The sequence below is a fragment of the Geotrypetes seraphini genome, chromosome 10, assembly GCF_902459505.1.
Source record: "Geotrypetes seraphini chromosome 10, aGeoSer1.1, whole genome shotgun sequence".
Lineage (NCBI taxonomy): Eukaryota > Metazoa > Chordata > Amphibia > Gymnophiona > Dermophiidae > Geotrypetes > Geotrypetes seraphini.
In genome coordinates, this window is record NC_047093.1 from 7,545,867 (window position 1) to 7,571,570 (window position 25,704).

The window sequence follows — 25,704 nt, forward strand, 5'->3', positions numbered from 1 at the left end:
TCACTTCCGCCTTGGCGCTCACGCACAGCCAATGACGGCGGACGTCGAAGGCGGGGCTACGTTCCCTTGCCGCGAGGCCATGGCTTCCGCCTGCGTGTGGCGCCGCAGCCGCGAGAGGCTGGCGAGCTTCGGGCAGCAGCTGACGGAGTGCCGGGCCGAGGTGAGACCCGCGTGCCCCTTGCGCGTGACGCCCCGCCCCCTTCGAATCCCCCCTGGCCGCAGCTTGTAAGACCTCGCTCGCGTGCGCTCTCTTGCAGGCAGCGGCGTATGGCAAGTGCGTGGCCGCGGCCGTCTCGGGCCGGCCCCAGGAGGTGAAGCGAGAGCTCTGCGCGCAAGAATTTCAAGCCTTGAAGAGATGTTTCAGCAGCGCAGTAAGAGAACGGTGGCCGAGATGGGCCAATCTTGATGCATTCCAAACACGGGCAACGCTTACAACGTCTCTCTTTGTTTCCCCTGCAGGCAAAGAACAGAAAATAAGCCTAGTGGGCTGCGATTCAAAAACCCAAGGATGATGCATTAAGGGAAGAACAGAAAGATCGAACCGCAGCCCTTTGGCACTTCAAAAAATATGACTATTTAATAAATATATTTGGAAGCTATAACCTTACCTGTGTGGCATGTTTAGTTACAAATGTGTAGTTCACTTTTGCACCCCAATTCTAGAAAGCATTGAAGGGGTTTTATAACCTGCCCCAAAAGGGAGCATGGAGGGTAGAAGTTACTGAATCTGGCAGTAAGTCATACTGGCCAAAGCTAGATAGGATTTAGAACTCCTAAATTAGTTCTGAAAACCATTAATAGCTTCCTTGAAAACTATGGTATGAAAGCAGGTAGGTGCTATTGTACTACTATTAATTATTTATATATATAGGCCAACCAGCTTACACAGCATAAAAGATCTTTAGGCCCTGATTCTGTATAGGACGCCCGGGAGTGGGAGTGCCCTATACAGAATCGGGCCTACGCTAATCTTGATTCTGTAACCGGCGTCCATGTTGCAGATGCCAGTTACAGACTCGGGTTTTTTGTTTAGAGTTTAGACGCGGCCGCTATACTTTATCGCGGCAAGAGATCTCCCTGCTGCAATCAGCATAGCGGCCGCAGCTACGGCCGGTAGTATCCCCAAACCCCACCCCCCCGGACGATTGCAGCAGGAGGGTGCCAATTTGGCAGTAAGCTTAAGGGGGGGTCTGGCAGGAGAGGTTGGGCACGCTCCTGCTGGCGATCTTCATGAAGGCCGCTGGGGGGGTTCCGGGGAGGGCGGTTAGGGCATTTTGTTGGGGGGGGGGTCCGGTAGGAGGGTTGGGTACCCTCCTGCTGGTGATCTTTGGGAGGGGGGGCAGCCGTAGCTGCGGCAGGGAGAACCCTTGCCATGATAAAGTATAGCGGTCACATCTATTTACAATGTCGTTGTAAGCGTCTCTTCCTCTCCTAGGGAGTCGCCTAGGTTTGCCTAAGGCCCTTAGGCGAGCTTAGGCTTCTTGCGGGCCTCCCTAGGCGCCTTCAAAATAGGCGGCCTGCCTGGGGAGCATTTTTTTAAAAAACATGCATCCCGATTGGCTGATTCGACAGCTGTAGGACACCTACAGCTGCCTACAATCGGGAGGCACTTTGCAGAATCAGGGCCTTAGTGACCAAAACCAGAGAGCAGGAAAACACATCTAGAAGCAAGCATTTTAACATGGCAGCATCTTCATCCGTTTCAACAACGGGAGTTGGGTTTCCTAAAACACAACACCCTGGGTAGGACAGGCCAGGGTGATAGAATCAGCTTGCAGATGGGTAGCAATACAGGTAGTCATGTATGCAGGGGCCAATCTTCAAGCTGTTCAAGGCACTTGGGAGGCGATTTAGATTAGGCTGTGAAAATAGAATCAGATCTGCAGCTGGCTCTAAGCTCTGCTGAAGTCCTAAAAGAAATGCAGATACTGTGTTTGACCGACAGGTAACACAAGCAGCCAGGTGTTTAGGCAATAGCCATGCTAGCACTGGTAGCAAATTAAATTACAGTGTCTTGTGCTTCACTCTAAGAAAGAGGGGATCTTACATCCAAGATGGTGGCTTATAAAGAACAAAGAAACAAAAAGTGACCCGGATAAAGTTACATTTTGAAAGTGGTCACACTCTGGCTGCCAGCATGGTCCAGAGGAGGCAGACTGCTTGGGTTTTGTGCCATTTATTACATTTAGAACTTTTAATTTGGATCCTTAAATCTGTAAAAAGAAAAAACCACCACCCTAAAACCAACAGTTGTTAGATATGACCTGCTACCAACTGGCCAGTATTTTGCACCAGGATTTTGTCAGAAGTGCTAGGACTAATCTAGACATTCAAACTTTTACATTTTCTTAATTCTCATAGAAGATGGCCTAGGCCAGAGATCAGCAACCACATGAGCTGCAAGTGGCTACGGCTCTCCAGGCCCTGGCCCTTTAATCTCCCTCCAGCACCCACGATCCCTCCCCCTGGTGGTCCAGTGAGGATCTTTGTTGCAGGAGTAAGGCCTTCTCGCTCCTGCCTTCTAAAATAGTTGCCGCAACCTCTTGTAGCTATTCACAGCATTTCCTGTAGAACACAAGAGGTTGTGGCAGCCATTTTAAAAGGCAGCTGTGAGGAGGCCAGAGCAAGAGGGCTGCACTCCTGACATGAAAAAGCCCGCTGGACCACCGGGTACCTCAGGATGGGGGGGGGGGGTAATTATGAGGTTGGGAGGGAGATTAAAGGGTCAGGGCCTGGAGAGGGAAGAGAACCTTGGCTATGGGTGAGGGGAAAGGGATGAGAGGTACAGAGACCTGTGAGGGGTTGGAGGGGAGAGAAGCTACACCTTGTGGCTCTTTGTAAATCTTGGGTCAAACACTTTGGAAAAATTAGCTCTTTGCTTTAAAAAGGTTGCTGATACATGGCCTAGGCTCACATCATCCAGGATTGCATTTTTATTTAAAAACAAACAAACAACCACTAAACCTACAGAGTTTTAAGTAAGAGATAGCAGCAGAGAAGGGAAGGAGGAAGGCTGGCAGGGATTTTAAATTTGACTTGGGGAGCTGTACATTGTTTTCTTGGAAATGAAGATCACTCAGAAACTCATTTTTATAGCTTTTTAGTGGTGGATTAAATGTTTCTCACCTAACTTTAGGAACTATAATTCCTTCTTCCCATCCTCTCTCAGAAACTAGTCAAGAAATGTATGAAGCATCAGTTTAATAAAGATCAAATCATCAGAAAATCTACAGAAAACCAAGATATTTACACGTTTACAAAATGCTGACATGGTCCTCTGGGTCCAAATGCGCAGGTGCAACAATTGCTGAATTAAATACGAAGGGGATTCTCTTCCTGGAAGTCAGTCCAAGCCATTTTGACATTTATGTACTAAAATAGCCACTGGATGGGTCTCCATTTTTCAGCTAAGGCTTTGCCCCATTATACCACTAAAGGGTGGAGAAGGCACTGGCTAACGCACTGAAGAGCATTTGCTTTTCTCGGTATTTTTTTACCCTGCCAACTCCTAATAAAACTAGATTTCATGGAAAAACTACTTCCAGCCCTTCCATCCCCCGAAGGGCTCTGATGACAGCCTAGGAATTCTGCTTTTGCTGTATTTATAGTAGACAGACCCTTTTTGGTTTTGGGTGTCAAGGGTACATTTTTCTTCAATGCCAAAACAAAGTGAAAGAAGACAAAGAGACATTCTTCAGTCAAAACTGCCAAATACCACACAATTCTGACAACCTTGTTGACAGGTAACAAGTGCAGCAGTAAAAACAGCTCTGAAGGCATACAAAACAACATTATTTGAATCACTTTCCCTGAACAGAATATAAAGTGCCTTCAGAAACAGTATAGACCAGGCTTGAACAAGGTCCCTTTGGAAATTAAAGAACAACGATGCTTGCCTTTCAAAATATATTGCATCAGCCCTGACATGGCAAACATTTGTTTCACATACTTTACGAGGACATGACTTAACAGGGAAAAAAGCCTTGACACTTCCACATACAGTTAAATCCAAAGGTCACACAAAGACCCTTGGGACAAAAGTTCTTGGACGAGATTTGAAGCGCAATTATTTCCACTATGTCTGAAGTTGCCACTACACTAACCAGGGAGCACGTGAGTCTGACAACTGGTGTGAATACCCTGGGCCTGGCAGATCAATCAGGCTTCTTCTTCAGCCACAGGAAGCTGCTTGATGTGCCGACTCTGGATTACTTGTAGGACTTCCTGGTTCAGCTGCATCTCCAGAGCACTGGGAAGTTCATTCATTTTCATTTTTGGCATAGGCTGTAAACTAATGATTATGTCATCCTCTTCACCCCTGACACTCCTCCGCTTGCGTTGATGCAGACTCGGGTCATTCTGTACTTTAAGGTCTCGGTTTGGTTTGATTTGCTCCCTCTCTAGATTTTGCTCTGACTTGGGGAGCTGTACAGGTTCCTCTTTGTTACCTGCCTGTTGCCTGCCTGCTTTCTCATCTTTATTGTCATTGTCAGGAATTTTCTGATGGTCCACACTTGGTGGCTTCACACTTGAAAGCTCAGGCTCTCTCTTTTTAGTCTGAGAACTACTGTTATTTTTCTGTAGCTTGCTTTCTGGGGCAATGGCCTCCGATTGCTTGACAGAAAGCCCCAGCTTTTCTTCCTGGGCAGCAGCTAATGTTCTTTTCTCCTCTAGGATCTTAGCTGCAGCTTCAGCTCCCTGCAGCACCGTTTCGTTCTTCTTCACCTTACTCTCTTCCTGGGTTTTAGCATTATGATCAACATTTACATTGCCAGCTGCAAGACCAGGACCACCATCAACATCTCCACCAAGAGGAGCATCATTAGGTGCAGTTACTTCAGCAGGAATATCTGAATGCTTCTGCTCGGTTTTGTCAGGTAACACCTGTGATTTGTCATCATTTTCTTTAAGTTGCTTGTCTGGGACTTCCTTCTTCACATCGCCTTCATCTTTTTTAACGACCTGGTTCTCTTCCTCCTTGCTTTTTGGCAAAGGTAAGGCATGCTCTTGCTGTTTTTCTACGGTGGAAAAATATACAAGAAGCTTTTATTCCATGCATTGGTTATCCTTCTTTGTATGCAAACAGAGAAACTAATAACAGATAATGACCCTATGGCCTATCCATACCATCCACTATCCCGTCCTCTCCCTTAAGAGATTCTCTGGACATGTTCCATGCTTTCTTAAACTCAGATACAACACATGTACATTTGTTTTAAACACTCATGAAAGTCAACTGTTAACACCATCAACTGAAGTAAAACATAACACTGGCAGACAAAAGGATTTTCCCAATGTACCTCATTTCTACCCTACTGTACATAACATCATAGGAATTACCAAACTGGGACAGACTGAAGGTCCATCAAGCCCAGTATCCTGTTTCCAACAGTGGCCAACCCAGGTCCAAAGTACCCAGCTATATTCCAAGTCGTAAAACAGATTTTATGCTGCTTATCCTAAGAATAAGCAGTGGATTTCCCCAAGCCATCTCAATAATGGCCTATGGACTACTCTTTTAGGAAATGATCCACTGCTTTTTTAAACCCTTCTAAGCTATTAGCTATTACCACGTGGTATTCCCGCTTGGAGGTTCTGCCTTCTAGTACTAAGACCTATCCCTCTGCAATGACTGAGCAATTTCTGTACTATGGATATAGGATCAAGCTGCCAATGTGGCCCTAATTGTTTTTACCCTGCTTCTCCTCAGCCTCGTCCTGTCTCTGCTGGTGCATTTCCTTGTGTTGCTCTTCAATCACCGCCAGCAGCTTCTCCTGTTGGTCCAAAAGCCGCTTCTGCTGTACCTGCTGTTCTTCAATTACTTTCAGAAGTATGGCGTGATCCAGAATTTCAGCTTTGTTGGCTTCTAAAATCAGGAGAGAAAGAGGTGAAAGTATCAGCCATATGACAACAATGGCAAGGTGTTAGAAATCAGAATTAGAGCAAAAGAACCATCTGGATTAGAGAATGACACGGTGGCGGTTTACCCGAGGCTACTGCGTTTAGCCGCGGGTAACCCGCCAAAAACGGGGAATGAAAATTAGCAGCCTCTGCGGGGACGGGGACAAGGCCATCACCGCCCCGTGGAGCGGTGAATGGTCTTGTCACCGCAGTGAGGCATAAAGGATCGTGCGGTCCCCGCACCCCCATCCACCCACCCGCACGCCGACTCGATCGTTTAACCAGCTTCCTCTCTCCACCTCACCTTAGTTTGCCGGCTTTCTTTTTCGGCGACCGGAACGCTTTCAAAAGAGCCGCGCACGCGCGGCTGCTCAGTATTCAATCTTCTGCTCTGACCCAACCGGAAACAGGAAGTTGCAGCAGAGCAGAAGATTGAACTTTGAGCTGCCGTGCGTGCGCGGCTCTTTGAAAGCGTGCCGGTCGCCGAAAAAGAAAACCGGCAAACTAAGGAGAGCTGGAGAGCAGTAGCGTACCAAGGGGGGGGGAGGGCGGGAGGGGCGAAAAAGGTAATGGCGCCAGGCCTTGGAGCACCGAGGTAGACCGCTTCTCCCCCCTCCCAGCCGAACCCCCGCTGACCCTCCTATCTCCCCCCCCAAGTGAACCTTTCCGACCCTCCCAGCGAAAGCAGCAAACCTCCCTCCAGTAGCATCGACTTTCTCCTCCCTCTGCCGCATCACTGATGACATCATCAGTGACGCGGCAGAGGGAGGAGAAAGCCGCGAAGGAGGTTTGCTGCTCTCACTGGGAGGGTCGGAAAGGTTCACGGGGGGGGAGGGAGATAGGAGGGTCAGCGGGGATTCGGCTGGGAGGGGGGAGAAGCGGTCTGCCTCGGTGCTCCATTACCTTCTTCGGGCAGCAGCAGCGTTTACAATTCGCTGCTGTTGCTGGCTTCAGGCCTTGTTCTCTGCCGGGTCCTGCCTACTTCCTGTTTTCATGAAGACAGGACCCGACAGAGAGGAAGGCCTGAAGCGGCCAACATCAGTGAATTGTGAATGCTGCTGCTGCCCAATGAAGTTCAGGACATCGAGGAAGGAGCAGGGTGAAATCGGCTGCTTGCTTGGGAGTGAGGGTAGGGAAAGAATCGTGGAAGTGGAGAAATTGGCACGATGGCTTTGTGGGGGCTAGGGGGAGAGAGAAAGAAAGGAAAAAAATAAAGAGGGGGGGCAGGGGGAGAGAGAAAGAAAGGCAGAAATAAAGAGGGGTCAGGGGGAGAGAGAAAGAAAGGCAGAAAGAAAGAGGGGGACCAAGGGGAGAGAGAAAGAAAGGCAGAAATAAAGAGGGGGTCAAGAGGGAGAGAAAGAAAGGCAGAAAGAAAGAGGGGAGCCAGGGGGAGAGAGAAAGAAAGGGGGGGCAGGAGAAGAAAGAAGAAGGATCAGAAGGACCAGAGACTCATGAAATCACCAGACAAAAAGGTAGGAAAAATGATTTTATTTTCAACTTAGTGATCAAAATGTGTCCGTTTTGAGAATTTATATCTGCTGTCTATATTTTGCACTATGGCCCCCTTTTACTAAAACGCAATAGCGGTTTTTAGCGCAGGGAGCCTATGAGCGTCGAGAGCAGCATGGGGCATTCAGCGCAGCTCCCTGCGCTAAAAACCGCTATCGCAGTTTAGTAAAAAGGGAGGGGGAATATTTGTCTATTTTTGTATAGTTGTTACTGAGGTGACATTGCATAAAGTCATCTGCCTTGACCTCTTTGAAAACCCGCGGAATATAAATGATAATTAACATTTTCTCTGCGTACAGCGTGCTTTGTGTTTTTAAAATTTTATTGTTGGTAGATCATTTTGACTTGGCCACAAAGGTAAGGGGGAGGGAGGGAGGGGAGCTGCTGAAAGACATCTAGTAATCCTTGCAGGCTTGACTGTGCAGGGAATTATTTTTGTAAAATCATGTTTTGTTATGTGACTGGCATTATCTAGACTTTAATTTCTATGAATGAATAGAATGAAAATGATATAAAATTACTTGCTTGCGGGGACTGCGTGTTCCGGCTCACACAAGGAAGGAGGGGGTGAAAGGGAAAAAGTTTCTCTTCCTTGGAAATAGATTCTGAAGTGATCTCATCAAAGAAGACCAGCACTAAATGTACAAGAAATCCCTTAAACAATGTCAAAAGAGCCCAAAATAGAAAACTGCTGCTGCCTTGAGACTCCATTTTTGAAGGAATCAACTTGAAATCACAGAAGAGACAGGAAAAGGTTAAATGTCTCATGGAATCCTCAGGTACAAAACACAAACCAATTTGTGAATGAAATCAGAGCAGACAGTAAGAATTATAAAATTGATGTCATTATCCATCTGGAAAAAAAGGCGTACTAGAAATAATGCCTCAGCAATACAATTTTCAGAAGTTCTATTTGCTCATGGTAAGGGAGAAGAGAGACTGCTTGTGATGGTGGGGGGACTGATAGAAGATATGAAAGAAGGGTGGTAGAAAGGAACAGATGGTAAAGGAGGGAGGAAAGGGTGGTGGTGGAAAGGAATAGAACAGACATTGAAAGAGGGTAGAGAGGAACAGACCCTGAAAGGAAATGTGGAAGGCAGAGTGGGGAGAAGACGCTGGAAGGGAAGAAGACAGATGCCAGACTATGGGGGAGCGGAGGGAAGAAAATGGGTGCTAGACGGGGACGGTGACGGGGCGGTGAATGGGATGGCAGTGGCGGTGACGGGGCGGTGAAAGGGATGGTGGTGACGGTGACGGGGCGGTGAAAGGAACGGCGGTGCCGGGGCGGTGCAGAGGATGGTGGGCCGGGGACGGTGCAGAGACGTGGACAGATTTTTTCCCCGTGTCATTCTCTAATCTGGATTGAAACCACAAATCAGAGGCACAAGTTTAAATTGAACTGAGTGTGGGATAAGGTTTTGAATAAATTGGAACAGCAAGATCAGGATGGGGGAGCAAACAACTGATAACGTGGAATGAGTTAGTGCAAATATCACTGGATGAAATGGGCTTTGTAGACAAGTTAAGAATGCAAGAAAGGTAACTTATTCCAGGTGAAGATTGTGAATATGGAAGCAACAGGATCACAGGAAAAGCAGGATCATTGGCATAGGCACTACTACTACAAATTATTTCTATAGCGCTACTAGACGTACGCTGTGCTGTACAGAGTCACAAAGAAGACAGTCCCTGCTCCAAAGAGCTTACAATCTAAACAGACAAACAGGATGTCATGGATACAGTTAAAGGGGCTGGATTGGAGGGCAGAGGAGTAGGGTTAAGGATTGAAGGCTATATAAAAAAGGTGAGTTTTCAGTCTGCTTTTAAACAAGGTAAAGGAAGGGTCTTTGCAGACACACTAGGGTAATTTATTCCAGGCAGAGGGGGCAGCTAGATGAAAGGAACGAAATCTGAAATTAGCAGTGGAGGAGAAAGGTACAGCTAAGAGCAATGGAGTTCTCTGGGAGAAGAGAGATATTGAGGGGCAGCAGAATGAACACACTTGTAGGTTAGCAACTGGAGCTTGAACTGTATGCGAAGGCAGATAGGGAGCCAGTGAAGTGACATAAGTGTAGAGAGGTTGGTAGATGAGTCGTGCAGCAGTTTTGCACAGACTGCATGGGCGAGAGGCGACACTGCGGGAGACCAGTTAGAAGTAGATTGCAGTAATCTAAGCGTGAGGTTACAAGGGTCTGGGTAGTGTGCTCAGAGAGGAAGGGGCAAATTTTGGCGATATTGAAGAGATAGAAGTGACAGATCTTAACAGCTTCTTGGATGAGTGTAGAAAATGAGAAGTCGGAATTGAAGAAGACTCCAAGGTTGCGAGCAGAGGAGACTGGAACGATGACAGTATTATTTACTGAGATAGAGAAAAGAGGAGGAGGAGCAGAGGGTTTAGGAGGAAAGAGGAGCAGCTCAGTCTTGGACATATTTTGTTTCAGATGATGGCAAAGATTATAAACAAAACAGTAGAACAGGAAAAGCACAGTTACTTACCGTAACAGGTGTTATCCAGGGACAGCAGGCAGATATTTTTATGCATGGGTGATGTCACCGACGGAGCCCTCGGTACGGACCTTTTTACTAGAAAGTTCTAGTTGGCCGCACCGCGCGTGCGCGAGTGCCTTCCCGCCCGACGGAGGAGTGCGTGGTCCCCAGTTAGTATAAGCCAGCTAAGAAGCCAACCCGGGGAGGAGGGTGGGACGTAAGAATATCTGCCTGCTGTCCCTGGATAACACCTGTTACGGTAAGTAACTGTGCTTTATCCCAGGACAAGCAGGCAGCATATTCTTTACGCATGGGTGACCTCCAAGCTAACAAAGAGGGAGGAGGGATGGTTGGCCATTAGGAAAATAAATTCTGAAGTACAGATTGGCCGAAGTGCCCATCCCGTCTGGAGAAAGCATCCAGACAGTAGTGAGTAGTGAATGTGTGAACTGAGGACCAGGTGGCCGCCTTGCAGATTTCCTCAATGGGTGTGGAACGGAGGAAAGCAACAGAAGCGGCCATAGCTCTCACCCTGTGGGCCGTGACAGCACCGTCCAGTGACAGACCGGCCCGAGCATAACAGAACGCGATGCAAGCTGCAAGCCAGTTGGATAGCGTCCGTTTAGAGACCGGTCGACCCAAACGATTCGGGTCGAAGGTCAGGAAGAGCTGAGGGGACAAGCAGTGAGCCCTTGTACGATCAAGATAGTAAGCCAGGGCACGCTTGCAATCAAGACTGTGCAATGCCTGTTCCCCGGGATGTGAATGAGGTTTCGGGAAGAAAACAGGCAACACAATGGACTGGTTGAGGTGAAAAGCTGAGACCACCTTGGGGAGGAACTTTGGATGGGTGCGCAGAACCACCTTGTCATGGTGAAAAATAGTGAACGGTGGATCGGCAACCAGTGCATGAAGCTCACTAACCCTCCTGGCAGAGGTGATGGCAATGAGGAAAAGCACCTTCCATGTCAGAAATTTGAGCGAAGTTGTGGCAAGTGGCTCAAAAGGAGGTTTCATGAGGGCAGACAAAACCACATTCAGGTCCCAGACGACCGGAGGAGGCTTCAGAGGTGGTTTAAGTACATAAGTACATAAGTACATAAGTAGTCGCCTCCGCCGGGGCAGACCAGAGGTCCATCCAGCCCAGCGGTCCGCTCACGCGGCGGCCCATCAGGCATATTGCCTGGTCAGCGGTCCCTGACTAATTTTATTGCCTACCTCTACAGTTATCTCTAAACCTTCCACTGCTCTTATCTGTACCCCTCAATCCCTTTGTCTTCCAGGAACCTATCCAGGTCTTCCTTGAAACCCTGTACTGTGCTATTTCCTATCACGGCCTCCGGAAGGGTGTTCCATGTGTCCACCACCCTCTGTGTGAAAAAGTACTTCCTTGCGTTTGTTTTAAACCTGTCCCCCTTCAATTTCATCGAGTGACCCCTTGTTCTTGTGGTTTCTTTCAAATTGAAAAATCTGTCTTTGTCAACCTTTTCGATGCCCCTCAGGATCTTGAAGGTCTCTATCATATCTCCTCTGAGTCTCCGCTTTTCCAGGGAGAACAACCCCAGCTTCTTCAGTCTGTCAGTGTATGTAAGGTTTTCCATACCCTTAATCAGTTTAGTTGCTCTTCTCTGGACTCCCTCAAGCATTGCCATGTCCTTTTTGAGGTACGGTGACCAGTACTGTACACAGTATTCCAGATGCGGGCGCACCATAGCCCGGTACAGTGGCAGGATGACTTCCTTCGTTCTGGTCGAGATACCCTTCTTAATGATACCTAACATTTGGTTTGCTTTCCTCGAGGCTGTGGCGCATTGTGCCGACGCCTTCAATGTCGTGTCTACCATCACTCCCAAGTCTCTTTCCAGATTACTGACCCCTAGCATTGATCCCCCCATTTTGTAAGTGAACATCGGGTTCCTTCTCCCTATATGCATGACCTTGCATTTCCCAACATTGAAGCTCATTTGCCACTTTTTCGCCCATTCTTCCAATGTCGTAAGATCCCTTTGGAGATTCTCGCAGTCAACCGTGGTTTCAACCTTGCTGAATAGTTTGGTGTCATCTGCAAATTTGATGACCTCGCATTTTGTTCCCTCCTCCAGGTCGTCAATGAATATGTTAAACAGGAGCGGTCCCAGCACCGATCCTTGAGGAACCCCGCTCGTGACCCCTTGCCAGTCCGAGTAATGGCCCTTTACACCAACCCTCTGCTTCCTGTCTGCCAGCCAGTTTTTGATCCATCGGTGGACCTCCCCGTGCACCCCATGGTTCCATAGCTTCCTGAGCAACCGCTCATGTGGTACCTTATCGAAGGCTTTTTGGAAGTCTAGGTAAATTATGTCTATGGGTTCTCCTTTGTCCACCTGGTTGTTTACCCCCTCAAAGAAGTACAACAAGTTTGTGAGGCACGACCTACCCTTGCAGAACCCATGCTGGCTCGACCTTAGCTGTCCATTTTTTTCGATATGGTCACAGATGCTGTCCTTAATCAGTGCCTCCATCATCTTTCCCGGGACCGATGTGAGGCTTACCGGCCTATAGTTTCCCGGGTCGCCCCTCGAACCCTTCTTGAAGATGGGCGTGACATTAGCTATTTTCCAGTCCTCCGGGATCTCTCCAGTTTTTAGGGATAGGTTGCATATTTGCTGAAGTGTCTCTGCTATTTCATTTCTTAATTCCTTGAGCACCCTTGGGTGAATGCTATCCGGACCTGGCGACTTGTCGCTCTTTAGCTTGTCTATCTGCCTGAGGACATCCTCCTGGCTCACCTCTAATTTGACCAGCTTGTTATCTTGATCTCCATTTTCTATTTCCTCTGGTTCCGGAATGTTGGATGTGTCCTCCCTCGTGAAGACCGACGTAAAGAAGTCATTTAACTTGTCAGCTATTTCTTTTTCCTCCCTCACTACTCCCTTTCTATCCCCATCATCCAAGGGCCCCACTTCCTCCCTCGCTGGTTGCTTCCCCTTTACGTACCTGAAGAATGATTTGAAATTTTTTGCCTCTCCCGCTAGTCTCTCTTCATATTCCCTCTTTGCTCTCCTAACCACTCGGTGGCACTCCTTCTGGCTTTCCTTGTGTTCCTTTTGGTTGGCCTGCGTTTGATCCTGTTTCCATTTTTTGAACGATGCTTTCTTGTTACTGATCGCCTTTTTTACAGCTGCCGTTATCCATGCTGGGTTCTTTATTCGATTTTTCTTGCACTCTTTTCTGAACCTGGGGACGTACAGGTTCTGTGCTTCGTGCACCGTACGCTTGAGCAGGGTCCAGGCGCTTTCTACGGACTCTACCTTCCTTGTGCTGCCGTTGAGTTTCTTCCCCACCATTTTCCTCATTGCATCATAATTCCCTTTTCTGAAGTTGAGCGCTGTTGTTGTGGTTCTTTTCACCCTGGATGATCCCAGTTCTAGTCTGCACTGGATCATGTTGTGATCGCTGTTTCCCAGTGGGTCTAATACCGCTACTTCCTTTGCAGGTCCCCCCAGTCCACTGAAGATTAGATCAAGAGTAGCTTCTCCTCGTGTAGGTTCCATGACCAGCTGTTCCAGGAAGCAGTCCCTCGTGGCTTCCAGGAATTTGGTCTCTCTCTCGCAACTTGAGTGCCCGATACTCCAGTCTATCCCAGGGTAGTTGAAGTCTCCCATCACCACCACACTTCCATTTTTGCATACCTGCCGCAGTTCCGTCTCCAGGTCCCGGTCGATTTCTTCCGATTGGCCAGGCGGACGATAGTATAGACCCAATTTGATGTCTGCTCCAGATCCTCCTGGTAGCTTAACCCATATTGATTCCAAGCCTTCCGACCTTACTGCTGTTTCCATTTTGGTTGAGGGTATGGAGTCTTTTATGTATAGCGCTATTCCTCCACCCTTCTTGTGTGTCCTGTCTCTCCTGTAAAGTTTGTACCCTGGTTTGATGTTGAAGAGGCCCCTCATGAATCGGGAAACCAGAGGGTGAGCCGTGAGGGGTTTTCCTAGGACAGGCTCATGAAATGCCGTGATGGCACTGAGATGGACTCTGATTGAGGTAGACTTGAGGCCTGCGTTGGACAGGGAGAGCAAGTAGTCCAGAACAGTTTCCACCGCTAAAGAGGTGGGATTGTGATGATGACGGAGACACCAAGAGGAGAACCTGGTCCACTTCTGATGGTAACATTGGAGGGTGGCCGGTTTCCTGGAGGCGTCCAAAATGAGACGGACAGGCTGAGATAGATTTCCTGGAGAGGTCAGCCCGAGAGAAACCAAGCTGTCAGGTGGAGCGAAGACAGATTGGGATGTAGTAGAGACTGATGCTGCTGTGTAAGTAGAGTAGGAAACACAGGTAGAGGAATGGGCTCCCTGGAGCTGAGCTGAAGCAGGAGGGAGAACCAGTGTTGACGAGGCCACCGGGGAGCTATGAGGATCATGGTGGCTCCGTCCCTGCGGAGTTTGGATAAAGTCCGCAACATCAGAGGTAGAGGAGGAAAGGCATAGAGGAACCGATCCGTCCAATCGAGAAGGAATGCATCCGGGGCCAGACGGTGAGGAGAGAAGAGTCTGGAGCAGAACTGGGGCAGCTGATGGTTGTGAGGGGCTGCAAATAGGTCCACTTGCGGAGTGCCCCAGCGAGCAAAAATGGAGAGGAGCGTGGGAGGATCCAAAGTCCACTCGTGAGGTTGCAGGATGCGACTGAGATTGTCGGCCAGGGAGTTCTGTTCGCCCTGGATATAGACAGCCTTGAGGAAGAGACTGCGGGCCGTGGCCCAGGTCCAAATGCGAAGAGCCTCCTGACAAAGGAGGCGAGATCCGGTGCCGCCCTGTTTGTTTATGTAGTACATGGCGACTTGGTTGTCCGTGCACAGGAGCAGAACCTGAGGACAAAGAAGGTGCTGGAAGGCCTTGAGAGCGTAGAACATGGCTCGTAGTTCTAGGAAATTGATGTGATGTAGACGCTCCTGTGGGGTCCAAAGACCTTGGGTGCGTAGGTCTCCCAGGTGAGCTCCCCATGCATAAGGGGAGGCATCCGTGGTGATGATCATGGAATGCGGGGGCAGATGAAAAAGAAGGCCCCTGGAAAGATTTGAGGAGTTCAACCACCATTGTAGAGATCGCTGAAGAGACGATGTCACAGAGATGGGATGAGAAAGAAGATTCGAGGTCTGTGACCACTGGTTGGCCAGAGTCCATTGAGGTGTCCTGAGGTGGAGTCGTGCCAGGGGAAGCACATGCACCGTCGAGGCCATGTGGCCCAGGAGGACCATCATCTGTCTGGCAGAAATGGAGTGATGAAGGAGCACCTGACGACACAGGCGGAGCAGATTCCGCTGACGGTCGGAGGGGAGAAACGCCCTCATTAGTGTGGTGTTGAGAACTGCTCCAATGAACTGAAGGCGCTGTGTGGGAAGCAGATGCGACTTGGGGTAGTTGATCTCGAACCCCAGAAGATGGAGGAGAGAGATGGTATGATGAGTGGCTTGTAGCACAAGCGGAGACGTAGGTGCTTTCACCAACCAATCGTCCAAGTAGGGAAACACCTGGAGGTTGTGAGACCTGAGGAAGGCCGCCGCCACAATGAGGCATTTGGTGAACACCCTGGGTGATGAAGCGAGGCCAAAAGGTAGCACTTTGTACTGATAATGGCGATGGTGCACCTGGAATCGTAGGTAGCGACGTGAAGTTGGATTGATTGGGATGTGAGAGTAGGCCTCTTTGAGGTCCAGGGAACATAGCCAGTCGTTCTGAGAGAGATGAGGGTAAAGCGTGGCAAGGGAGAGCATTCTGAATTTCTCCTTGACTAGACACTTGTTGAGGTCCCTGAGATCGAGAATGGGACGTAGGTCTCCTGTCTTCTTTGGAACTAGAAAGTAACGGGAGTAAAATCCCCGGCCTCTTTGTTCCGGAGGTACTTCTTCGATGGCATTGAGAAGAAGGAGGGATTGGACCTCCCTCAGGAGGAGGGGGGTTTGAGTTGAAAGAGAAGCAGACTCTACGGGAGGATTGTCTGGTGGAAGAGTCTGGAAGTTGAGAGAGTAGCCGTGGCGGATGATGTTGAGGACCCACTGGTCCGATGTGATGACCTCCCAACGGCTGATGAAGATGTGGAGCCTGCCTCCGATTGGCTGAGGAAGAGGCAATGAGGGTGGAAGACTGGCTAAGCCCTGGAGAGAGGAGTCAAAAGGGCTGAGAAGGTTTGGCAGGAGGAAGAGGCTTGGCAGGTTGATTAGACTGGGCACGAGCCTGGGTGTGTTGGTGTTGGCGGGCCCGCCTAGGTTGCTGCGAAGGTGGGTTGAGCGGCCTAGCGGAGAACCTGCGCTGATATGAGGTCTGTGGTCTGTAAGGACGAGCAGGAGGAGCCTTTTTCTTTGGTTTAATGAGAGTATCCCATCTGGTCTCATGGGCGGAGAGTTTCTGTGTGGTGGTATCCAGGGACTCTCCGAATAATTCGTCTCCCAGACATGGGGCGTTGGCTAGTCGGTCCTGATGGTTGACGTCCAGATCAGAGATCCTGAGCCAGGCCAGGCGGCGCATAGCCACAGCGATGGCAGATGCACGGGAGGTGAGCTCAAAAGAGTCATATAGAGCGCACCATAAATTTTCTCAGTTGAAGCAGGCTGGAGATGTGCTGCTGGAATAGTGGAACCTTGTGCTCCGGCATGTACTTTTGCATGGCGGAGAGTTGCATTACCAGATGTTTCAGGTAGAATGAAAAATGGAAAGAGTAGTTGTTTGCCCTGTTGGCAAGCATGGCATTCTGGTAGAGCCGCTTGCCAAACTTGTCCATAGTTTTGCCCTCTCTGCCAGGAGGGGTGGAGGCATAAACACTAGAGCCCTGAGTCTTTTTTAAAGTGGACTCTACCAGGAGAGATTCATGGGGCAGCTGGGGTTTATCAAATCCCGGGATTGGAATAACCCTGTAAAGGCTATCCAGTTTACGGGGTGCCCCAGGGACAGTCAGCGGATTCTCCCAATTTTTATAAAAAGTTTCCCGTAGGATGTCATGCAAGGGCAACTTCAGGAACTCCTTAGGGGGTTGATCGAAATCTAATGCCTCCAGGAAAGCTTGTGACTTCTTAGAGTCAGATTCCAGAGGCAAAGATAAGGCCCCCGATAACTCCCTGAGGAATTTAGAAAAGGAAGATTGCTCAGGTTTAGATGTGGTATCGGGGGCCGAAGGCTCTTCGTCCGACGACGATGCATCCTCCTCGGTACCGAGGGGGGATTCTTCCCAGAGGTCCGGGTCTCTGACATCGGTGTGCGCGTGTCGAGAGACTGGAGTGGAAGGCTCGGTATGGTGAGTTTTAGACCGAGACTTGCCCGAGCGTACCGAGACGGTACCGGGGGATGAAGACCTGTGTCTGTCTCGGTCCCGGGAAGAACGGTGCCGGTCAGGTTCGCGGGAAGACCGGTGCTCCGTTCGGTCCCGAGGAGGATCGGTCGTCGTCAAGGCGACAGTCTCGGCATGGGTATGGAGATGTGACACCGAGAGAATGGGCATGAAGGAGTCCATAGGTACCGATGGCGTGGATACCGGTTGGACGGTGCGGGGCTCGGGCCGGTCTGGTACCGAAAGCAGCGGTGCCAGGATAGAGGGCAAGAGCTGCTTAAGTTGCTGTTGGAGTTGTTCCTGCAACTTATCCTGGAGGATGGCCGCAATGCGGTCATCCAGGGGTGGCACCGGAACCACTTTTTTCTGCTTTGGTTCCATGGGTGCCGCTCTACGCTCCGGCGATGAGGAGGCCGATGACGAGGCACTCACCGATATCGGAGCGGAGCGCTTTTTGGTTCGGCGTGGAGCCGAAAGGGCTGGTGTCGCCACCGAGGTGGGAGGGCGCTCAAGGGTGGAAGGCTTCTTAGCCGGCTTACCTGGCGCCGGTGGCGCCGATGTCGTTTCAGGCGGTGTCGAAGTGGTCGGTGCCGATTTCGACGGTGCCGCAGGTGAAGAAGTCGAGTCCATAGTCGGGCCGGTGCCGAAAAGTAGACTTTGCTGGATTTGACGATTCTTCAAAGTGCGTTTTTTAAGAGTGGCACAGCGGGTGCAGGAGTCCGCCCGATGCTCCGGTCCCAAGCACTGTAAACACCAATTGTGTGGGTCAGTGAGGGAGATCGGGCGTGCACACTGCTGGCACTTCTTAAAACCGGGCTGCGGGGGCATGAATGGAAACACGGCCTCCGCAAAATCAAACCCCGAGGCCTGGATCGTGACAACAGGCCCCGCCGGGGCAGGAACGAAAAATGAAGCAAAAAGAAAATATTTTTTTTTTTTTTTGTAAGTGAAAGAAAAAAGCACCCGAAGGTGAATAAAAACGGAAAAGAACGCGAGCGGGAAGGCAAAAAGAGGATTTCAACGGAGTTGAAAAAACGCACGTCTTCTTCGCTCCGCGGAAACGAAGAAACTGGGGACCACGCACTCCTCCGTCGGGCGGGAAGGCACTCGCGTACGCGCGGTGTGGCCAACTAGAACTTTCTAGTAAAAAGGTCCGTACCGAGGGCCCCGTCGGTGACGTCACCCATGCGTAAAGAATATGCTGCCTGCTTGTCCTGGGATAAAATGGAAATACTATTCTAAGCTGACTGGGGAAGATAGTTCTAAAAAACCACTATTGAAAGTTAACTAAATCACAGGGTACAGTGAATGGAGGCTTTATAGAGGCTGATGAATTTGCACAATATTTTCAGGATAATATTAATGAGAAAAAAAAATCAGATCCAGGTTTTTACAAAAGGAAGGAATGTTAGGATTGGAGAAGATGGTAATAGGGATGAGTGTAGAGCAGATTGTATGTGGAACAAAGTCTGACTGGAAGTCGGGGAAGTCTATAAAAGTTGCTTCAGAAATATGCTAAAGTGCGACAATATGGTTAGTTGAGGTGCTCAACTTCATTTTGCAGGAGGAGAGCTTTCCTAAATCCTTTGTTTAAGGGGGAAGGCTTGCATAGCAAGGTATATGCAAATTATCAACCTGTGGCTAAAATAATGGAGGATACGGTGGTGATTTCCGGTTGTAAGGCTGCATTTGATTTGTGCGCTGTTTCTGAGCATTGAAAGGAATAGCCAAGCACTTTTTTGGAGTACAATTACATCCTATCAGTGCTGTTCTTCAGTGCCCACATTGTTCCCTGCACTGCTGCCCTCTGAATGGATACAGTCTGGTGCTAATTGCCTGTAAGTCCAAGAACAGCAATGTACGATTTCATGACTTATCTCTTTTGACCATTGCTTTGGCTGGCTTACGGCTGAGCTCTTGTCCGTATTATCAGGTGTCTGTTGGTTGTTGTGCAGGGAGAGATGTTCTCTCTGACCATGTTTGAACTTTGTATACTGCTAACAGCAGACTTTTGGACATGGGATAAACATTGCATGCGAATGACACTATAAAAGAAGCCATTCAATGTTGTTAAGCTCAACTGAGAATAGACATACTGCTTAGTGGCCCCTCCCGTGGAAAGAGCTCCTAGCTGGACAGTTGAAGGGCTTCCCAGTTTGGAAAAAGGCTGAGGACGCAGACATACATGGTGAATTATTTTCTTTCTTTCTAGTACTAATACTTAGTTTTTACAAGCAGTCAAAGTGTATCTGTTCCATAAAGAAATCAGTGAATTGAATTGTTTTGTGCAACTAAACAAAACAACATGATGGACAATTCTTGCATATGTGATGCACTATAAGACCCTCACGGACCTTTGGTCTGACACAGCAAAGCAGCTCTTATGAATTAAATGTAGATATTAATATGTTCTGCATCCATAAAAATCCTTACTCTCAAAATGTACAGATCAGAACTAGCACATTTCTCCATGGAAGTTACTATACCAAACCCCCCCCCCCCAAAAAAAAAAATCTGATTCTCATGTCATCTACCGTATTTTCACGCATATAACGCGCGCGTTATACGCGTTTTTACCTACCGCGCATACCCCTCGCGCGTTATATGCGTGAGCGCGGTATACGAAAGTTTTCAAACATAGTTCCCACCCCGCCCGACGCCCGATTCACCCCCCCAGCAGGACCACTCGCACCCCCACCCCGAACGACCACTCGCACGCGCTCCCACCCGCACCCGCATCCACGATCGGAGCAAGAGGGAGCCCAAGCCCTCTTGCCCGGCCGACTCCCCGACGTCCGATACATCCCCCCCCCCCGGCAGGACCACTCGCACCCCCACCCCGAAGAACCGCCGACTTCCCGACAATATCGGGCCAGAAGGGAGCCCAAACCCTCCTGGCCACGGCGACCCCCTAACCCCACCCCGCACTACATTACGGGCAGGAGGGATCCCAGGCCCTCCTGCCCTCGACGCAAACCCCCCTCCCCCCCAACGACCGTCCCCCCCCAAGAACCTCCGACCGCCCCCCCAGCCGACCCGCGACCCCCCTGGCGACCCCCACGACCCCCCCACCCCCCTTCCCCGTACCTTTGGAAGTTGGCCGGACAGACGGGAGCCAAACCCGCCTGTCCGGCAGGCAGCCAACGAAGGAATGAGGCCGGATTGGCCCATCCGTCCTAAAGCTCCGCCTACTGGTGGGGCCTAAGGCGCGTGGGCCAATCAGAATAGGCCCTGGAGCCTTAGGTCCCACCTGGGGGCGCGGCCTGAGGCACATGGTCGGGTTGGGCCCATGTGCCTCAGGCCGCGCCCCCAGGTGGGACCTAAGGCTCCAGGGCCTATTCTGATTGGCCCACGCGCCTTAGGCCCCACCAGTAGGCGGAGCTTTAGGACGGATGGGCCAATCCGGCCTCATTCCTTCGTTGGCTGCCTGCCGGACAGGCGGGTTTGGCTCCCGTCTGTCCGGCCAACTTCCAAAGGTACGGGGAAGGGGGGTGGGGGGGTCGTGGGGGTCGCCAGGGGGGTCGCGGGTCGGCTGGGGGAGCGGTCGGAGGTTCTTGGGGGGGGCGGTCGTTGGGGGGGAGGGGGGTTTGCGTCGAGGGCAGGAGGGCCTGGGATCCCTCCTGCCCGTAATGTAGTGCGGGGTGGGGGTAGGGGGTCGCCGTGGCCAGGAGGGTTTGGGCTCCCTCCTGGCCCGATATTGTCGGGGAGTCGGCGGTCCTTCGGGGTGGGGGTGCGAATGGTCCTGCCGGGGGGGGGGATGAATCGGACGTCGGGGGGGGGGGTGAACGGAGAGTCGGGACAGCGCACGGAGAGGCGGGGCAGTGCACGGAAGTCAGGGGGGTGAACGGAGAGTCGGGACAGCGCACGGAAAGTCAGGGCAGTGCACGGAAGTCAGGGGGGGTGAACGGAGAGTCGGGACAGCGCACGGAAAGTCAGGGCAGTGCATGGAAGTCAGGGGGGGGTGAACGGAGAGTCGGGACAGCGCACGGAAAGTCAGGGCAGTGCATGGAAGTCAGGGGGGGGTGAACGGAGAGTCGGGACAGCGCACGGAGAGGCGGGGCAGTGCACGGAAGTCAGGGGGGGTGAACGGAGAGTCGGGACAGCGCACGGAGAGGCGGGGCAGTGCACGGAAGTCAGGGGGGGTGAACGGAGAGTCGGGACAGCGCACGGAGAGGCGGGGCAGTGCACGGAAGTCAGGGGGGTGAACGGAGAGTCGGGCAGCATGCGTGGTATAATCGTGAGCGCGTTATACCAAAGTTTTTGTGCTTATCATCGTGATTTCTGCGCGCTATACACGTGTGCGCGTTTTATACGGGTGCGTGTTATTTGCGTGAAAATACGGTAAGTGCAACATAAATCTCTCCAATGTAAAATGCAAAACCTAAATATATTCTAACTCCGCATATGTGTAGCAAACCTACCAAACAGCAGCACTAATTGTTTGATTCAAACAGTAATACAATAGATGACGGCAGATAAAGACCCAAATGGTCCATCTAGTCTGCCCAACCTGATTCAATCTAAAAATTTGTGGGGGGGGTTTTCTTCTTCTTCTTAGCTATTTCTGGGCAAGAATCCAAAGCTCTGCCCGGTACAGTTCTTAGGTTCCAACTACTAAAGGCTCCGTCAAATCTCACTCCAGTCCATCTACACCCTCTGAAGAGGTCGATGCCGGCCCCTCCAATGTATTTAAATGAACTCACACCAAAAATCCAATTGCTGTGTATAATATATGTTTAATAGTAATAAACAAAAGACAGCTCACATTGATGCATCCAAATAGGATATAGCAAACGGCATTTAGGCTAACGGAAGAATAACACAGAGTGCCATCCAGTCCGTTCTAAAGCTTAAGTCAGCAGGTATACTACTATACCCTAGTTTAGTAGCCTAGGGTTAATTGTGACTGCTGAAGCTGATGTTATCAAATCAAGCCAAGCCCCCAACTCAAGTTTCACCATAGACGCTTCATCAGGAGGGGTTTCAAGTTTATTAAAACATTTTTTATACCGCTAATTCAAATTTCTAAGCGGTGTACAGCCTTAATAAAGGAAAGCTTTTAAAACACAAATAAAAATTAGTGTTAAAATATTATACAGTACTATACTAGGTTAGTAACTCATTCTCAGCTAGTTCTAACGGCCAGGCTAACAAACTGACCTTTCTCAACTGATAAATTACCTTAACATCATCACATACAATCACCCAAGTCCCGCTCTTCTGTCGTGCACATAAGTTCCCTCGGGTTTTTGCATTTCTTAGCATTCAATTTTAGCTGCCAGATTTCAGACCATTCTTCAAGCTTCGCCAGGTCTTTCTTCATGTTAGTCACACCATCTAGCGTGTCTACTCTATTGCAGATTTTGCGATCATCCGAAAAGAGGCAAATCTTACCTGACAGCCCTAGCCAGGACAATTTTTAAATTTGGCTGATTTTATTATAAAGCACTTTATTTTATAAAGATTTTATTATAAAGCACTTTATTATAAAGCACTACCTGACTGAGCAATTTTCTTTTAATATTTTAACATGTTCTTCCCCAAATTCTACTTTTTTATATTTCCTACAATAAGGGGCTGTCTGAAAATGAAATATGTGGAAAAGATGAGGTCTTATCAGGCTGCTAAGTGGGAAGGAAAGCTTGGCCCCATGATACAGCTTTCCTAGTCTTATCAACATTATAGGAAACTTTTGAAAGCTTATTTGTTTAGACAGTTTTGGGGGAATGACAACCTGTATTATTTAAATATGTACTTTGCCGTAAATGTACAGTTTTCTCTTATGTGAACCACAGAGAACTGTAAGGTGTTTGTGGGACAGAAATAAACTGTTATGCAATGAAAGGGCATAGGATGAAGTTAAGAGGTGATAGGCTCCGGAGTAACCTAAGGAAATAATTTTTACAGAAAGGGTGGTAGATGCATGGAACAGTCTCTTGGAAGAAAAGGTAGAGACAGAGACTGTCTGAATTCAAGAAAGCCTAGGATAGGCATGTGGGATCTCTCGGACAGAGAAAGAGATAATGGTTACTGCAGATGGACAGACTAGAAGGGCTATTTGGCCTTTATCTGCCATCAGGTTTCTATGTTTCTATAATCAGAAAGTTCTATGACCTCACAATGCAGGTGGAAAGAGCCTTAGCCTATAGGAAGAGGAGATGCAAATGTGAAGAGCCTTAGCCAATAGGGAGAGGAGGAAATAGTGGATGCTGAGGATGGGCCATTTGGCCTTTATCTGCCATCAGGTTTCTATGTTTCTATAATCAGAAAGTTCTTTGACCTCACAATGCAGGTGTAAAGAGCCTTAGCCTATAGGAAGAGGAGATGCAAATGTGAAGAGAGCCAATAGGGAGAGGAGGAAATAGTGGATGCTGCGGATGGGCCATTTGGCCTTTATCTGCCATCAGGTTTCTCTGTTTCTATAACCAGAAAGTTCTTTGACCTCACAATGCAGGTGTAAAGAGCCTTAGCCTATAGGAAGAGGAGATTCAAATGTTGGAGGAGTGTGTGGCGCAGTGGTTGGATCTACAGCCTCAGCACCCTGGGGTTGTGGGTTCAAACCCCGCGCTGCTCCTTGTGACCCTGGGCAAGTCACTCAGTCCTCTATAGCCCCAGGTACGTTAGATAGATTGTGAGCCCACCGGGACAGAGAGGGAAAATGCTTGAGAACCTGATTGTAAAAACCACTTAGATAACCTTGATAAGCGGTATATCAAATCCTAATAAACTTGAAACTTGTTAAGAGCCTTAGCCAATAGGGAGAGGAGGAGATAGTGGATGCTGCAGACGGGCCATTTGGCCTTTATCTGCCATCATGTGTCTATGTTTCTATAACCATAAAGTTCAATGACATCACAATGCAGGTGGAAAGAGCCTTAACCAATAGGAAGAGGAGATGCAAATGTTAAGAGCCTTAGCCAATAGGGAGAGGAGGAGATAGTGGATGCTGCGGATGGGCCATTTGGCCTTTATCTGCCATCAGGTTTCTCTGTTTCTATAACCATAAAGCTCTATGACCTCACAATGCAGGTGGAAAGAGCCTTAACCAATAGGAAGAGGAGATGCAAATGTTAAGAGCCTTAGCCAATAGGGAGAGGAGGAGATAGTGGATGCTGCAGACGGGCCATTTGGCCTTTATCTGCCATCAGGTTTCTCTGTTTCTATAACCATAAAGCTCTATGACCTCACAATGCAGGTGGAAAGAGCCTTAACCAATAAGAAGAGGAGATGCAAATGTTAAGAGCCTTAGCCAATAGGGAGAGGAGGAGATAGTGGATGCTGCAGACGGGCCATTTGGCCTTTATCTGCCATCAGGTTTCTCTGTTTCTATAACCATAAAGCTCTATGACCTCACAATGCAGGTGGAAAGAGCCTTAACCAATAGGAAGAGGAGATGCAAATGTTAAGAGCCTTAGCCAATAGGGAGAGGAGGAGATAGTGGATGCTGCAGACGGGCCATTTGGCCTTTATCTGCCATCAGGTTTCTCTGTTTCTATAACCATAAAGCTCTATGACCTCACAATGCAGGTGGAAAGAGCCTTAACCAATAGGAAGAGGAGATGCAAATGTTAAGAGCCTTAGCCAATAGGGAGAGGAGGAGATAGTGGATGCTGCAGACGGGCCATTTGGCCTTTATCTGTCATCATGTGTCTAGTTTTGGTAGTTGGATGATTTGCTGTGTGATGTCTTGTGTTTTATATCTTTCAAAGTTGGGAATGATAGGGTCATAGAAACATGATGGCAGATAAAGGCCAAATGGCCCATCTAGTCAGATGTTAAGAGTTAAGAATTATGTTGGTCTGCAGATCTACCTAATAGTTCAGTAAATCTGGGGAAGCTAATAGGGACATCATTTATAGCGTTTTAAATGCTACGCAGAATAGTCTGAATTCTTTTCTGTTTCTATCGGTAATCAGTGTAGTTGTATAAGCAGTGAGTGACATAGTGAAATTTTGATTTGTAGTATATAAGTTTTGTTGCAGTGTTTTGTATCAGTTGGAGTTTTTTTCATTAATGGAGAGTAGAACATTGCAGTAGTCTAGTAGTGTCAATATCATTGACTGCACTAGTAAGGTCCTACCTTTCTTAGTTTTTGTAGTTTCAGAAATATCATTGGCTCCCAGTAGAGCAGTGAATTATTTATAAAATTCTATTTCTTATCTTTAAAGCCTTCCGAACGAGTTTCCCTCCTTATCTTACTGCTTTGGTTATTCCCTATGCTCCAATCTGTCTTCTCCAGTCTAGTGGTTAGAGCTGTTGCTCAGCACCCTGAAGTTGTGAGTTTAATCTCAACCTGCTCCCTCTGACCCAGGTACCATTGTTAGATTGTAAGCTTTCCAGGACAAATAGGGAATGTATTGTCTGCTTTGGGGAATCTCTTCATGAAAAGGCAGTTAATAAATCACAATAAATAAATGAAACAATTGGTCTTACCCAATCCTAAAACAGCTCATTATGAATCAACTAGAAATAGTGCTTTTTCTTTCTTGCCCCCTACTTATGGAA

The 25,704-nt window shown here is 48.9% G+C and overlaps 2 protein-coding genes across 5 annotated transcripts in view; one reads left to right on the forward strand and one right to left on the reverse strand.

Annotated features, from left to right (window-relative positions):
• The first annotated feature begins 2 nt into the window (after window positions 1-2).
• NDUFAF8 (NADH:ubiquinone oxidoreductase complex assembly factor 8) lies at window positions 3-607 on the forward strand. Its single transcript, XM_033961373.1, has 3 exons — window positions 3-160; window positions 258-371; window positions 460-607. The coding sequence occupies exons 1-3, from the start codon at window positions 32-34 to the stop codon at window positions 475-477; spliced, it is 261 nt and encodes an 86-aa protein (XP_033817264.1). The 5' UTR covers window positions 3-31; the 3' UTR covers window positions 478-607.
• A 2,577-nt stretch (window positions 608-3,184) lies between these two features.
• Window positions 3,185-25,704, reverse strand: part of SLC38A10 (solute carrier family 38 member 10) — an 84,637-nt gene continuing 62,117 nt past the window's right edge. For all 4 annotated transcript variants that reach the window (XM_033962453.1, XM_033962452.1, XM_033962456.1 and 1 more), the window contains 2 exons: window positions 5,696-5,866; window positions 3,185-5,018 (listed from right to left, as the gene is read on the reverse strand). In XM_033962453.1, coding sequence (XP_033818344.1) covers window positions 4,159-5,018; window positions 5,696-5,866 — 1,031 coding nt within the window. In that variant the 3' untranslated portion in view covers window positions 3,185-4,158. The remainder of the gene's footprint in view (window positions 5,019-5,695; window positions 5,867-25,704) is intronic.